The following is a 13483-nucleotide window of genomic DNA, read 5'->3' as shown; positions in this document are numbered from 1 at the left end:
CAAGGGGATGGGGACAAACTTTTCAGTTGTCCCATGTGACAGGACAAGAGGCAATGGGCATAAATTGAAGCACAGGAAGTTCCGCCTGAGCGTGAGGGGGAATTTCTTCCCTGTGAGAGTGACAGAGCCCTGGCATGGGTTGCCCAGAGAGGTTGTGGAGTCTCCTTCTCTGGAGATCTTCAAGGCCTACCTGGATGCAACCCTGTCTGCCATGCTCTCGGTGACCCTGCTAGAGCAGGGGGGTTGGACTAGATGATCTCCAGAGGTCCCTTCCAACCTTACTGATTCTATGATACATAAATGTTGCTGGCTTTCTTAGCCCAACTCATTTTCCCAACAGGAACAACGTCTAAAAGAACTTGCAAAGAAATCTCATACCTCGTTAACAACTGCAGCTTCTCCTGTATCGACTGCAGCAGGAAGCATAATGACTACACCAGCCATTGATATTTTTTCTACTCCGAGCTCTTCAAACAGGTATGTTTTAACAGTGATTTAGCCGATGCTTCCTTTAAATGTCTGCTGTGGAGCTTACTTTGGAAAAGGTTGTTTCTGTGTAGAGCTCGTTTATTGGAAGTGATACTTTTTTGTAAAGTTGATGGGAGAGACTATCCCATTGTAATAAATAACAATGTAGAAAGTGTGTTTTCATCCTCCCTTTACAGTTTAGTTTCTGGTAAAAATCAACTGACAGCCCTTTTAGCTGTTCTTAGTATGTGAGCCATCAGTTGGAACTGGAAAATAATACCTATCTTGTCCCCAGAGAACCTTTCAAGATAATTTGGGAGAAGTCAAATGTTTGGTATGGGAGGGCTTAAAGGTAATGTTGAACTTTGTTTCATTTCTAGGTATTTAAAAGCAGAGTGATACAAATCTTCTTGGTAGATTTTTTCTTTTTTAAGAAAGGGAAAAGCCTGAAACAAGATTTGAATGAATACAGGCAAGTTTTGCAGTGTAAGTTGCATCTGGAACATCTGTCTGGAAGGACTTGCAAGGATAGGGCAAGAGTACTCCGCAGTAATCCTGATCTTTGACTGGCAGGAACTGTTGATTGGAGTGTGTGAGCTTCCTTCTGTAAAACCCCAGTCAAATAATAGAGTACAGTGCTTCTATCAGTATGAAAGGAAATGGCTTTCCAGAAGCATATTTTGGTTTTGATTTCATCTTAAATCTGCTGAAAGAATGCTTACTTGTCCCCTTAGAGCTTACATAAGAATCTGCTTGCCTCCTCATACTTTCTGCTGTTCTTTAAAGTAGTCTGCACTTTGGTAGCCTCCTTTCTCTGTTAGAAAATGATTGTAGGAAATTACTTGACACCAAGGATATAGAAAATAAATAATTTGTAGAAAATTTGTGTCAGATGATAGAGAATCTGGCAGTGTTAGTAACTGAAAGACTTTCTAAAAATTTGGTTTGTAACGCTGCTTGTTAGAGGCACAAATATTTGAAATGTTCTGATAACTCCATTGAACTTGTAACCTTGAGTTAGGTGATCTTGCTCTAATCGTGCTTTAGAGGTCTGAAATACAGGATTCTGATGAAGCTTCTTTAAACAGCCAGAAATGCTACATTGTGGAGACATAGGCAGCAGCTGAAAAGCTTTTTAAGCTTTTAAAATTACTTTATCTGCTTTAGTAGGATTCTACAGTGTACTCTTTTCACAGAAAACTTTGCAAATCAAAAATCTCGCTTCTCTATTTTGAAGTAACAGAATGATTTTTTTAAAAAACAAAATGCCCGTTTGTCTTCATGTTTAAAACTAGTTACTGGCAGTATGGCTATTGGGATCAAACGAACGGATAACAGCAGAAGCTCCTCTGAACCTGAAGTGCATTTGAGTAATTAATTTGGTTTCTTGACGTTGATGGAACGTGTCCTACCATAAATTGAGCAAGCTTTACCCATTGTCATGAGCCCAATATTCACATTAGAGGGCTGTGCCTGTACCATGATGCTTTTTAGCAGTGGTTGCAAAATGATTTCAATCCCTGTTGAAATGGGGTATTAAAACGTGGATGATACAAGTGATAGAATCCTCAAACAGATTGCACTAGGATCTAGAATGTCCCTTTTAGAGTTGTTCCTCAGACCATTAGGCTTTTGTCACAGTGTTATTTTGAAAGGTGCTTGGATACCACAGTGATTCAGCTTCTATCCATAATGATGATTACAGAATCGCACAGAATCAGTAAGATTGGAAGGGACCTCTAGAGATCAACAAGTCTATTATCATATGATAAATACAAAAAGTAATCATTCATTACAGTGTTATACTGTGTTATGTAGATTAAAATCTTGCATGTCATTGCTTCAAATACCAACTAAATATCCATATTATGTACCTAGAATTGTGTGGCAGATGCATGTACAAGCTTGGATTTATTCAATGTGCTAATGAAGTTCTGGGCAGATGGCAGTACTTCCATTTTTTTTTTCTTTGCTAAGGAGCATTTGAAGTATGAGGTTAACACTTTGCAAGCTATTTAATTGTTTGTTTGACTCTTGACATCATTGCAGCAGTTACTTCACTTTTCATATGTCACTTTTTATTTTTTTGTGATGTTCTTGAACTTCAGTTTACTTTTTAGTAGTTCCCAAAGATGCATTTAAACATTGTCATTCACTTGACTCAGTCAATCTCAGTATACCAGTTAGCATAGTGTCTGAAGGCATCTTACCTTCCTGCCTTTTTTTTTTTTTAATAGGTGGTGAATGTGAGGCAGTTTCTCGGCAGTGGTTGAAAGTGGAAAGATGTATGAATTTAGATGTAACATTTTGGTGGTAGAACTCATTAAAGATCCATCACTCTAATTTTAACATACTTTAGTGGTTTCATAAAATTGCTTTACAAGCTGTTGAAGATCACTGAACTTAAGATGCTCTAGCCCTGGGGTTAGAGAGAGAGGAAGGTGAGATGGCTGGTTATGTTTGAGTCTTAGACTGCTTTGGCAGAAGTTACTTAGCATGACAGAGAACTTAGCCTGATAAATTAATTCCTTTTCTACAAAGCTAAAAATGTAAAGTTCAGCAAACTTTCTTTAATTTAGCTTAGTCATATTCATTAAATGTGTAGCAAAGCTTTCATAGTGGTTGCCAGTCATTAGCATTTTCTTTGTATTGAAAATTATTTCATGAAGTTCAAACAGTTATCTTAATTTGTCTTTATAGCACATCAAAGCTGCCAAATGATCTGCTTGATTTGCAGCCAACTTTTCATCCATCTGTGCATCCTATATCTGCTGCTCCACAAGTAGGAAGTACCTGGGGAGGTAAGGATTGTAAATTGGATGTGGGTGCTAGCTATTACGGCTGTACTCCCCTGAATGTTTCCCCTAGTGTAGGGGCTATTTCTTTGTTAAAAACAGAAAATTTATTGGAAACCTTAGCTTGTCTTTGCTGAATTCAATATATGAGTGGATCAGGGGAATGGAGAAAAACAAATCCAGGTACAGATTAAAATAATGCAGACACCTGAAGTGGTTACGAAGAGTTTTGGTCTGAGAATAATTGGTAAAAATGTATTTAGTTGTTGACTGAGTCAACCTCAGAAGTGAGTCATATAGAGAAACTTAGCTGTGAGAAGTTATAGTTCTGTGATGTCTGTCAGCCCATGTGGCATACTGAATTTGAGTACAGAATTTTTAAATGCACAGACTTGACTTGTTTTAGACCAAAAAAGTAAACAGTGTTGCAGGTAGTAATAGACGAGCTGATAAAGGAGGCAATTACTTGGCAAGTACAAATAGAAATTTTTTTTAAAAAAAATCAACAATTACATATTGAAAACAAAGGCAACTCTTTGAAATATAGCAGAAAATTTTGGATAAAGTATGTTAATTAACTACAGAAATAAATTAGAAAACAGATATGCTGGATCTGTAAGTGAAGAGATGAAGTTTTTTTTTTTTTTAAAATCTCTTATCCGACTTTTTTTCCCAGAGTAGCTAGATTACCATTTTGCTTTGTTGTAAGGATAAATTGTGTGTTAGGTGATCTTACTGATACAGGCAAGACTGTAAAGGAGGGAGGTGAGGCAAGAGTGTTCTGAAAAGTCATTAACAAAATTATTCATTCAAGCACTGTTAAAGCATTAGTCATTTACTCAAAGCTTCCGCTTTTTCTTTGCTGCTTTGCAATGTTCTGGAATACTGTGGGTATAGGTGACATACTGGTTGCTTGCACTGTTTTTATACTGGTGAAGGATTAATGATGTCTTTAAGACGTTTCTTTTTACTTTTCTACGTTAATGGCACTTAGCCACACAGTTCCAAAGTTAACTATTTTACTATTTTCAGACTGTTTTCTGTAAATCAGAAGTTTGCTAAAACACTTTCTTTTGTGACGTAAAAATTGAGTTGCTGGCAATCGAAGTCGCATAGGCATAGGAATAAGACTGTTTTCTGAAACTTCCCTTCACTGCTTTGTTTTATGAGCTATATTGTGCTTTTCCAAACATCTTTCTGGTTAGCTAAGATCGTCATAATAAGCAATGTATGTATTCTGCTTTCCTACTTATTTTTGTGTCCTTGTACTTTGTGTACCTTTTCATATTTTTTTGTAGGGAAGCTGCACAGAATTTTCAGTGATGGGGCAATATTAATATAAGTCATAGCTTCAAAAATGAATAAAAGCATCTCTTTGAGAAGGATGTAGTGGAGAGTTATGCATACAAATTTCAATGTTTAAGAGGCTTAGCGTTTAGAAATGGAGAAAGATGTTTTAGCTTATCTTGTCTGCTTTCTGGAATATCTTCTGTTTTGGACTATTTTAATCATCTGATGGGAGGAGGGGGGTGACTAAAAGGGAAAGTAACCTTCACAAAGATCATGTCGCAATCTAGCATTTCTTTATTGACAACCTGAAATTCAGTCAAAGTCTTTTTTTTTCCCCAGAGATACAAATTATTCCTGTTTAAAAAAAAAAAAAAACACTTCAGTTGTTGATGTATCTGCTTACTAGTGACATACTACTAAGATTTACTTCTAAGATAAAACTTCTAAGATTTAACTAGTCATGAAGGTTTCAGACTGTCTCCTGAAGTTTTAGGTTAAAATTCTAGGAGTACTCTTTTTGTATTACCTTTCATCCTCCCCAGAAAAATCTATTCAGTTTTACAAACGTGAACACTCATTTCACATAGGTGAGGTAGATAAGAAGTGCTTTCCACATTTTGCAGATGGGGAGATCTGAGCAATTAACTGACTTGTCAGAAGTCATACGGCAAGTCAGTGGCAGAGCCAAGAATGGAACCTGAACTATTTCCAGTCCTGTGCTCTAACCACTGCGCAGCATCCCTCCCTTAGGTAATTTTCTGACATGATGATTTTGTATTTGATGTATATGGTGACTTTTTAAGAGTATCAAACTGGGTACGTATAGACTTGCAATGGAATGTAAGCCTACAATGAGTTACTATTTAATAATTTTATGTAGCAAGCCTTAGGAGTGTAATAGCAGGATGTACTGTTAGAAGGGCATTATATTTGGGTTGCTTCCTTTAGATTTCTGCTTCAAAAAACCTTAATGCTCAAGAGTTTAGACTCCCAGAGAATGTGTTGAGTTATATAGTTGCCTATTTTCAATTTACTTTTATTTCCCAAACTGTAAGAGTTGCGGAGAAAAATGCTTTGTCATTCTCCTGGATAAAATCCTTCTAATTGGATAAGTTAAAGGTAGGAGTTTGCAAAATTCAAATGACTGTTTTAAACACACCTGAATCATTAATGGCTCATTATAACCTGAAGGTGCTGAGCAATTCCCGCTGATGTACAGATGATATGCATTTTCAAGGATAAGCTTTGACTTTAGAAAATTTGAGGGATTGCTGGTAGGAGAGAGAGTATTTTCTTAATCTGTGTATGCAAGGATATAAATTACCCAAGCCCAATTCATTTTTAAATATTCTTTGTCATGAGCTTGGGAAATTTGAGACCCAGACAAAATTAAACATATTAGCTAGAACCAGTATGTCAGGAGACATACTCTTCTCTGTGGAGAATCTGAAAATGCTTTAGAACATCATGATGCTCGTGTAAGTTATGCTCTTAGAGTTGTAGTGCACGGTGCTGCTAGCCAAAATTAGAAATTCCATATCCAGCTTTGAGATCAGAGTATCTTGTAATTTTCCTGTGGAGTGTATATGTAAAGTAATTCCAGTGGATAGTAGTTTCAAAAAAATACAGTAAAACTTTCTGTTTTTTTTTTTTTTTTTTTTTTTTTTTTTTTTAACTTTTTTCATATTATTTTATCAGAGTTGTTTATTTGGATTGTTTGAAGACCATGTCTTCTGTATTTGAATTGGTATATCTGCCAGTTACCAACTTGTACCTAAACTTCCAAACAAAAACAAATAGATCCACTTAGAAATAATCACAGCTTGAGTTATCTGTTTTTGGATTTTGTCTGTTAAATGGAAAATCAGAAGAATGTGAAGCAGCAACCAAAACAACAAGGACTGCTTGAAAGATAAACTGACTTTTGTCAGAGCTGGTTGTTCTATAGCTTCTAAAATAGCATTCATAGCAAAAAAAAAAAAAAAAAAAAAAAAAAAAAAAAAAAAAAAAAATTAAAAGTAATACCTATAAGCAAGGAGTCAATGGCAGATGTTTGGCATGTCCACAAGTGCAGTAGGTGCAGTAATACTAGCCTTTAAACCGTACCTAAAGCAATACCTGGTATGGTACTGCCCTTGTGTAGTGCAGTACAGTATTAGCATATGGTGCTTATCCTTTGCTCAGCGTTGGCCGTCTTCATGCTGCCAGCTGAATGACTTACAAGCTACTTCAGTTATTCTTGAGATGTAGCCAGACAATCTGGGGTCTAAAGTCAGCACTTCATTGTGTAAGGTAACTTGAGCTTACAGAAAATCAAAGTAGATATAAGCCTGCAAAGAAAACCGTGTTTATGGCTTCAAGATTTCATTTTCTTTAGGGCTTACAGGTGACTGAAGGCTATCTCTTATCAGGTTGTGTGAGATTTCCAGCTGAGAACCAAGAGGTTAGATTTAGGCAGGGAAATATAACTTGCAGCTTGAAGCTGCTAACTACATCATGGTAGTATTTGCAAGAGCTGTGGATGAAATCGCTAAACTGCCTAGCAAAGTGGGCGGTGGGGGGGTGGAGAAGGGGGAACCAAACTACTTTAAGGAATCTCTCATACAGCTGTTACTCAAACAATCCTGTATAGTGGCATTTCCCAGAATAGTAAGTTGCAGTTCTTGCACTGTGTTAATGCAAAGTCATGTAGGGGGCTGTATGTAATTCTTGCTAATCTCATTAGGGAGTTTTTGTTTAGGATTAGGATTCATGTGCAACAAAGCCAGGCAGCTAAACCACACTGCTTTTTCTCAGTTAAGTGATTCTGGCTGCCTCTCCTATCTTATTTATTTACTGGATCTTGGGAGTATCTATTGTAGCTCGGCAATGATATTCATCCCCAGGAAAACTTGGAACTCTCCTATATACCTCTGGAAGTCTTTCACATCAGTCTGTTTTCTTCCTTCCCCTGTACTGTCTGAGAGCCTTTGATAAGGAGCGTTGGATTACTCATTAACTGTTGTCCCTTGGGAAGGAGAGACTCTTTACTCGCAGCTAATGGCGTTCCTATAACAATTTTGTTGCTGCTGATGCTACAAGTAGGAATGTATTTTTGTCATGATACCTCAGTGTATTCTTAGCTATAGAAAACTTCATAGTGTTTAATGAAATACAGTAAAAAAAATCCATAAACACAGTTCTGAGATTAGTGGAAGGAAATGTACAGATTAACAGCTCAATTTTATATTTATTTTATATGTTAACATGTTATTTTAATAATTCTGTTATTTCTATTAAATAATCTTTAAAATATGAGATAGAGATATTTATTTTTAGATATCTGTAGCATGATGTTGCCTAGAAGGCTCATTTAGCATTTGGTATCCTGTTACGCTAGGAGATGCTCACTGATGCAGAGAATTTGTTTTGAGTATCAGGGTACAAATGAGCAAAGCAAGAACTGATTTTGTCTACCAAGAGATAACATGTTCTTTTTCTTTATAAAATATACTGTGGAAAAAGCATGCCTTATAAGACCAAGATGATATTAATTTAAATAACTAGTTAAAACTCATAGTATTTTTCCTGAGCAGAGAATGGATAATTCTGGACAATTTTAAATTGAACTAGGTCATCCCAAATTTAGAGCTATCAAGAAAAAACTACTTCCTACACTCTCTAAAACTCTTCTTACTCCTCTAGATCTGAGAAGCAACATGTAACTAAATCTCCCTTTTCTTCTTTCTCTTGCTGTCTGGAATTGAACAGATCCTTTTTCTGCTACTGTTGATAGTGTTGATGATGCCATTCCAAACCTAAATCCTTTCCTTACAAAAACTAACGATGCTGCTCATCTGTCTGTGTCTTCTGATGTATCCACTTTCACCAGTAGGACACCCACACATGAAATGTTTGTTGGTAAAGTACCATTTTAAACTGATTTCTTATTTTCTTATTTTTTTTTTTTAAGTTATATGAGTTTCTAAAGTATAATTTTGGGACTTCTCAGAAACTAGAACCTAGTCATTTGGGACTAGTTTTGTTCTATTTTAGAACTTGATTTAGTAATTGTGCCATAAATGTAGTATTAAAATTCTTGCTTGAGTACCTAGCTGGTGTTCTTGCTATACATATTCTTGGGACATGTAAAGAAACTTAAAGTTACAGTAGAGGTTTTTACACAGTGAAAGTCTCTTGTGTTTGAAGGAGAAAGAGGAAAGAAAATGCTGCCTTCAATATTCCTTGGGTTATAAAATTCTCTTTAGACATAGGAGCTTAGTCCAACTTTTTTGGTAGATTTTTTTTCTTTTTTTCCCCCTGTGATAGCAACAAAAACTAATCAAAAGCCATACTTTTTTCTGGTATATGGTCTGCTCAAACTCTTCACCTAATAGGCAATCACCTAAAGACTCACCTTTTTAAAAATGTTAAACTGGGTTTTGGGGTGTTTCAGCATGGCTGTAATTGTAGATCCGTCTAAAATCTCTGTTGGTGAGAGTACACAGTAACTGGATTACTTTTCAGTATGAAGAGCTGCTGGCTTTCTTAGAGTAAATACCGGATTAATTACATAAACAGACCTGGCAAGTGAGGTTGGATTTGAAGACAGTCTTGTCTTGCTGCACCAAAACGGTTTTCGTTTTGCAGTTTGAACCTTGTTAGAATTGCTGTCGGAAGACTCCAGGCTCCCGTAAGACAGAACTTGGGTTCATGCCACCTAAATTTGGTCACCCTGGCTGGCTAGTTTCCTTGCTCATCTTTGCTTAGTGGAGAGAGAGACGAGAGCCTTCAGTGCATGAGAAATCCATGCTGGGTGCTTCTCTCCTGAATTCGCGGGGAACGTTAGCTGGTTGAGGCAGTAACTTAAAAATGCTTTAAGCTGGTACTACTACATAATAGAAGCACAGACAGGATTATTATCTTTCCCATGCTTGCAGTGAAAGTTGTATGGCTGTGTGCAAACATGGAATAATAATTTTGGATGCAAGAGTGTTTTGTGTTTTTGGGGTTTTTTTTAGGGTGGGTGAGTGGGGTTTTTGAGTAGTGGAGGACAGGTTTGGTGGGACAGAGAGGAAGGTCGGTAGGGTTATTCAGTCAGTTCGTTCGGTAGTTGCACAAAAAGCTGTGGCCGGGAAGGGCTGTGAACAAGCATCCAGGTGGGGTTTTGTGAAGCCCACAGCTTTGCACAGTGTTCTTCAGACTACAGCCTCAAAGTGACTGGAGGTGGATGGCCTGAATAAAAAGTGAATAAAAGATGGCCTTCCAAAGTCTCGTTTTTTAGACTACGTAACAAGTTACTGTGATTTTTTTTTTTTTTTACTGACAGACTGATCTGTGAAATGTTAGTGCAGTTTCAATTTCTAGCCCCCAAAAGTGCTATGGTAATGCGAATATGGATTTAAAATAATTCTTTCTGGTTCTTTAGATCATTACAATCCATTTACTGAACTAAATCCTTTTGTGGCAACCAAATATGAATCCACTCTTGGGCTGTATCGTTATACTTCAGGTATAAGAAAAATGCCTTGAAGCTTTTACACTTGTCTCCCTGGTGTAAAACATGGCATTTGCTTTGGAAAAAAAAAATATCCTATTATAGCTGTAATTTTGAAACCATACTTTTTCCCTTTTGTGTCAGATGATGTGAACTTGTTTCTTACTGTATGTCTGATGTATTAATTTGGTTCTTTTGCTTCCATGTCATTTGAGCATATGTGGTTTTTATAGACTGACTTTAAGGTGAAATTAATTTTTTTTTTTTTTTTTTTTTTTTTTTTTTTTTTGGGGAATAGCAAATAAACAGTATATCTTGGTTCTCTTTCTGTAACTCTCCCTCTTCTCCTTTCCTGGCTTTCTCTCTTGTGTGATATGCCTTGTCAGATTCTTTTTGTGGTCCTCAAGCTTACCCTAATGCTTCTCATTTCTGCAATGAGCCTTCTTCTGTAGCTGGTCTATTTGGAGGTAGGTAATGGGATACAGTCTTACCACAAACACAGATGTTTGAATGTGTTGTGTACCTAGAGCTAGTAGATGTACTTGTTAGCTACAGAAGTACATTTGTCATGTTGGCTCTAATTTTGATTCATGTAATGCTGTGAGGTGTGTTACAAATGATGTATTTTTTTTTCCCACTATGTACTAAACTAATGCTTATGTAGCCTAAATGTAAAACAAGTATCTTCATTTTGAGGTCTCATCTAGTTTACATACTATTCATACCAAATGAAGGACTTTCATGTTACAAATATCTTCTCACCTTACTCTGCCTTAAGATAATGTTTTGGATGTTCTCACTGCTTTTGGCATTTTTGTTGATACATTGCATCTCTCCTGTTCTGTTGGAAAGCTTTGTATTTAGTGCACTGTTTAAAGATGTCAGCTGCATTAACTTAGAGGTTATTTGTGCAGCTTGGTAAAGGCTGTGCAGTAATCCAGTACGATGCTGATTCAGGGATACCATGTTGATGTTTGTTAGGTGGCCTTGGCAGGTAACACTCCCTGTTCAATCTAGTTTAGATGGCTTATTAACTTTACTGCTATGCAAGGTTTAGGAATATCCTGTGTGATTTGTGCAGGAGTTGATGCTTAAGGGCATCATTTTGGTTTAGCTAGCTTTTATTCAAAGACACTAATTTAATGAAGTGATTGAATACTGTGATTCTTTAGTTTGCATGTCCAAAAATTAGAATGATTGCTACCTGTTGATCCTGTTATTTTGTTCTCTCAGTAGAACTCCCTTTAAAAATACTGACTTCAGGGCTAAAAATAGTGCTTTTATTTTGCACCTTGTGAAATACTCATGTTAGACAACATGCTCTGGATTGGTGGTAGATAGTGAGGAGGAGGATTTGTTCTCTTCACATGACTGACTCATTTGAGTCCCATGTATTGCTTTGTCCTCTGGCTTATCTTACCTAGTTATCTCCATACAGCTTGAACATCCTAAAATATGAGAGCAGAGTATTAGTTTGTGGTAGTTAAGTCTTCAGTTTTCTGAAGAAAGATGTGAGCTATTGTAAGTCAAGAATTTCTGTTTATACAGATGTGATTTTTCTAAGGAATTCTCTGCAGTTCATAGTCTCTGAGATGGTTTGCTGCAACTTTATAGTATACTTGCTATAAAGGTACTCGTTTGTTTATCCTCTATCTTTTCTCACATTACTACTTCCTTTATCTTGCTATGCATTGTTCTATGACTTATATTTAATAAAAGGTAAATTGTTCAAGGGCTTAGAGGTGGTTGCCTTCAAGCTGAGTTGCATGTTTCTTTGAGACAAATAGTATTGGAAGGAGCAGGTAATCCAAATTTGGTGGTTCTGTGAAGTTCATATTCAAGAAAGCATCCTATACTTACTAATTTTTAGGTGAAATGCAGTTTATTGCATGAAAATGGTAAGGCTGAAATGAGATGCTGTCACAGCAAGCTAAAATAAACACCAAAGATATTCTTTGGCTGTTTCTGCCCACTGAAATATTTTACTGTTAAAGTAATTGTGATCCTTTTATTTCTTTGTACCATCAGTGTGTGTTAGAAACTAGAAAAGCTGCGTTTCAGATTGCATCGTGTTTTTTGATGCTTTCCATATGAAGGAATAGCTACAACTGAAAGTGTCTAACTATCAAGGTGTTTTACATGTTCTATGCAGGTGTGCATAGACTTGTGTGCATGTGTATATATAAAAATCAAAAAATGAGATTTTTAGAAACAAATAGTGTTCATTTTCATATTGCTGTACCACCAGCTTTTGGTGTGGTATTAGTGTAAAGCAGCTAGTGCTTTGCTGTACAATGTTTTCAGAGTATTGGAGGAAGAGAGATGTGTAGTATTTGGAGAATACTTGACCAGCAGATTACATCTGTGTTACAGATGCACAGAAGGAGACAAATTGAGTAAGTTTTGGCAAGAATGGGAGGTAAAACTTCCACTATCTTGCCATATTACTAAAAACTTCATTGCTAAACATGGTCTTCTGCAAAATGTGGGTCCAAAAAGCCTAGTTATAAAATTAATTGTGATTGATTTAAATTAATAATTTAAACTAATATATTGGTATTAGCAGTATATAATGGAAGTCATGACTAGTTGTTACGTATTAGTGAGGCATCTTGCCATTGTGTGGATCTTGCTCCGGATGTATCAAAGAAGGAGAGCTGTTCCTTTAATATAAGAGAGGGCAGGAATAATATTCAGGCAGGTAGTTTTGAAAAAGATTGTAAACTCAGCGTGCTTCTTTTTCTACAGAGGCAAAGTGATTATTTTTCTAATAGATTTATTGTGAGTAGGTGGAGAAAGAATGAGGATTATATGAACAGCTAGACTAGAGACTTAGCAATGGAAGGGGAAGGGAGAAGGGGAGAGAGCCTTTTGTAGTTCATCTGTCCTGTTTCTTCAAACAAAAACTTTCTTTGGAGGAATAATTTTGAATGAACTGCTTCCAGCTCTTTCCCTATATGCCTTTACATGTCAGGGAGTAGTCTGGGCCTTTGAGGTATTTCTAAACTTTCTGCAGTACTTTAATTGCATCTTTTTTGATTTGTCTTGCATAAGGAAGGTGGATTTATGGTAAATGTTGTATAAAAAACAATTAACCTTTTATCTTTTTTTCCCCGCCAGGGTTCACTCCTTCTCCTGTTGCTCAACCACAGGCATCAGCTGGCCTTAATGTTGACTTTGAGTCTGTATTTGGAAACAAGTCTTCTAATGTGGTTCTAGATTCTGGTGGTAAGATATTCAAATAGATGACATATGTCCTTTCTCTTATTCTTGAGGTATAAAGCTTTTTGTATTAATTTGTATTTACTCATACTGCTGTGACCATGTTCAAACTGAGGAAAGGAAAGCTGACATAAAAGGTCAATAGCAGCATTCCTCATCCATATTTTTTACTTGATAATCAAATAACATTTCCTTACTGACTGCTCCTACATGAATTGTGCTGAAAAGTTTA

The 13483-nt window shown here is 36.4% G+C and overlaps 1 protein-coding gene across 5 annotated transcripts in view; it reads left to right on the top strand.

Annotated features, from left to right (window-relative positions):
- Positions 1-13483, top strand: part of PICALM (phosphatidylinositol binding clathrin assembly protein) — a 70795-nt gene that overhangs the window by 40958 nt on the left and 16354 nt on the right. For 3 of the 5 annotated variants that reach the window (XM_062567384.1, XM_062567385.1, XM_062567383.1), the window contains exons 11-15: positions 341-477; positions 3169-3269; positions 8304-8453; positions 10416-10496; positions 13150-13257. In XM_062567384.1, coding sequence (XP_062423368.1) covers positions 341-477; positions 3169-3269; positions 8304-8453; positions 10416-10496; positions 13150-13257 — 577 coding nt within the window. The remainder of the gene's footprint in view (positions 1-340; positions 478-3168; positions 3270-8303; positions 8454-10415; positions 10497-13149; positions 13258-13483) is intronic. The other 2 variants (XM_062567387.1, XM_062567386.1) reach the window with 1 other exon arrangement.

The sequence above is a fragment of the Rhea pennata genome, chromosome 1 (genome assembly GCF_028389875.1).
Source record: "Rhea pennata isolate bPtePen1 chromosome 1, bPtePen1.pri, whole genome shotgun sequence".
In the NCBI taxonomy this organism is placed as follows: Eukaryota; Metazoa; Chordata; class Aves; order Rheiformes; family Rheidae; genus Rhea; species Rhea pennata.
This window is presented reverse-complemented; position numbering and strand designations above follow the sequence as displayed.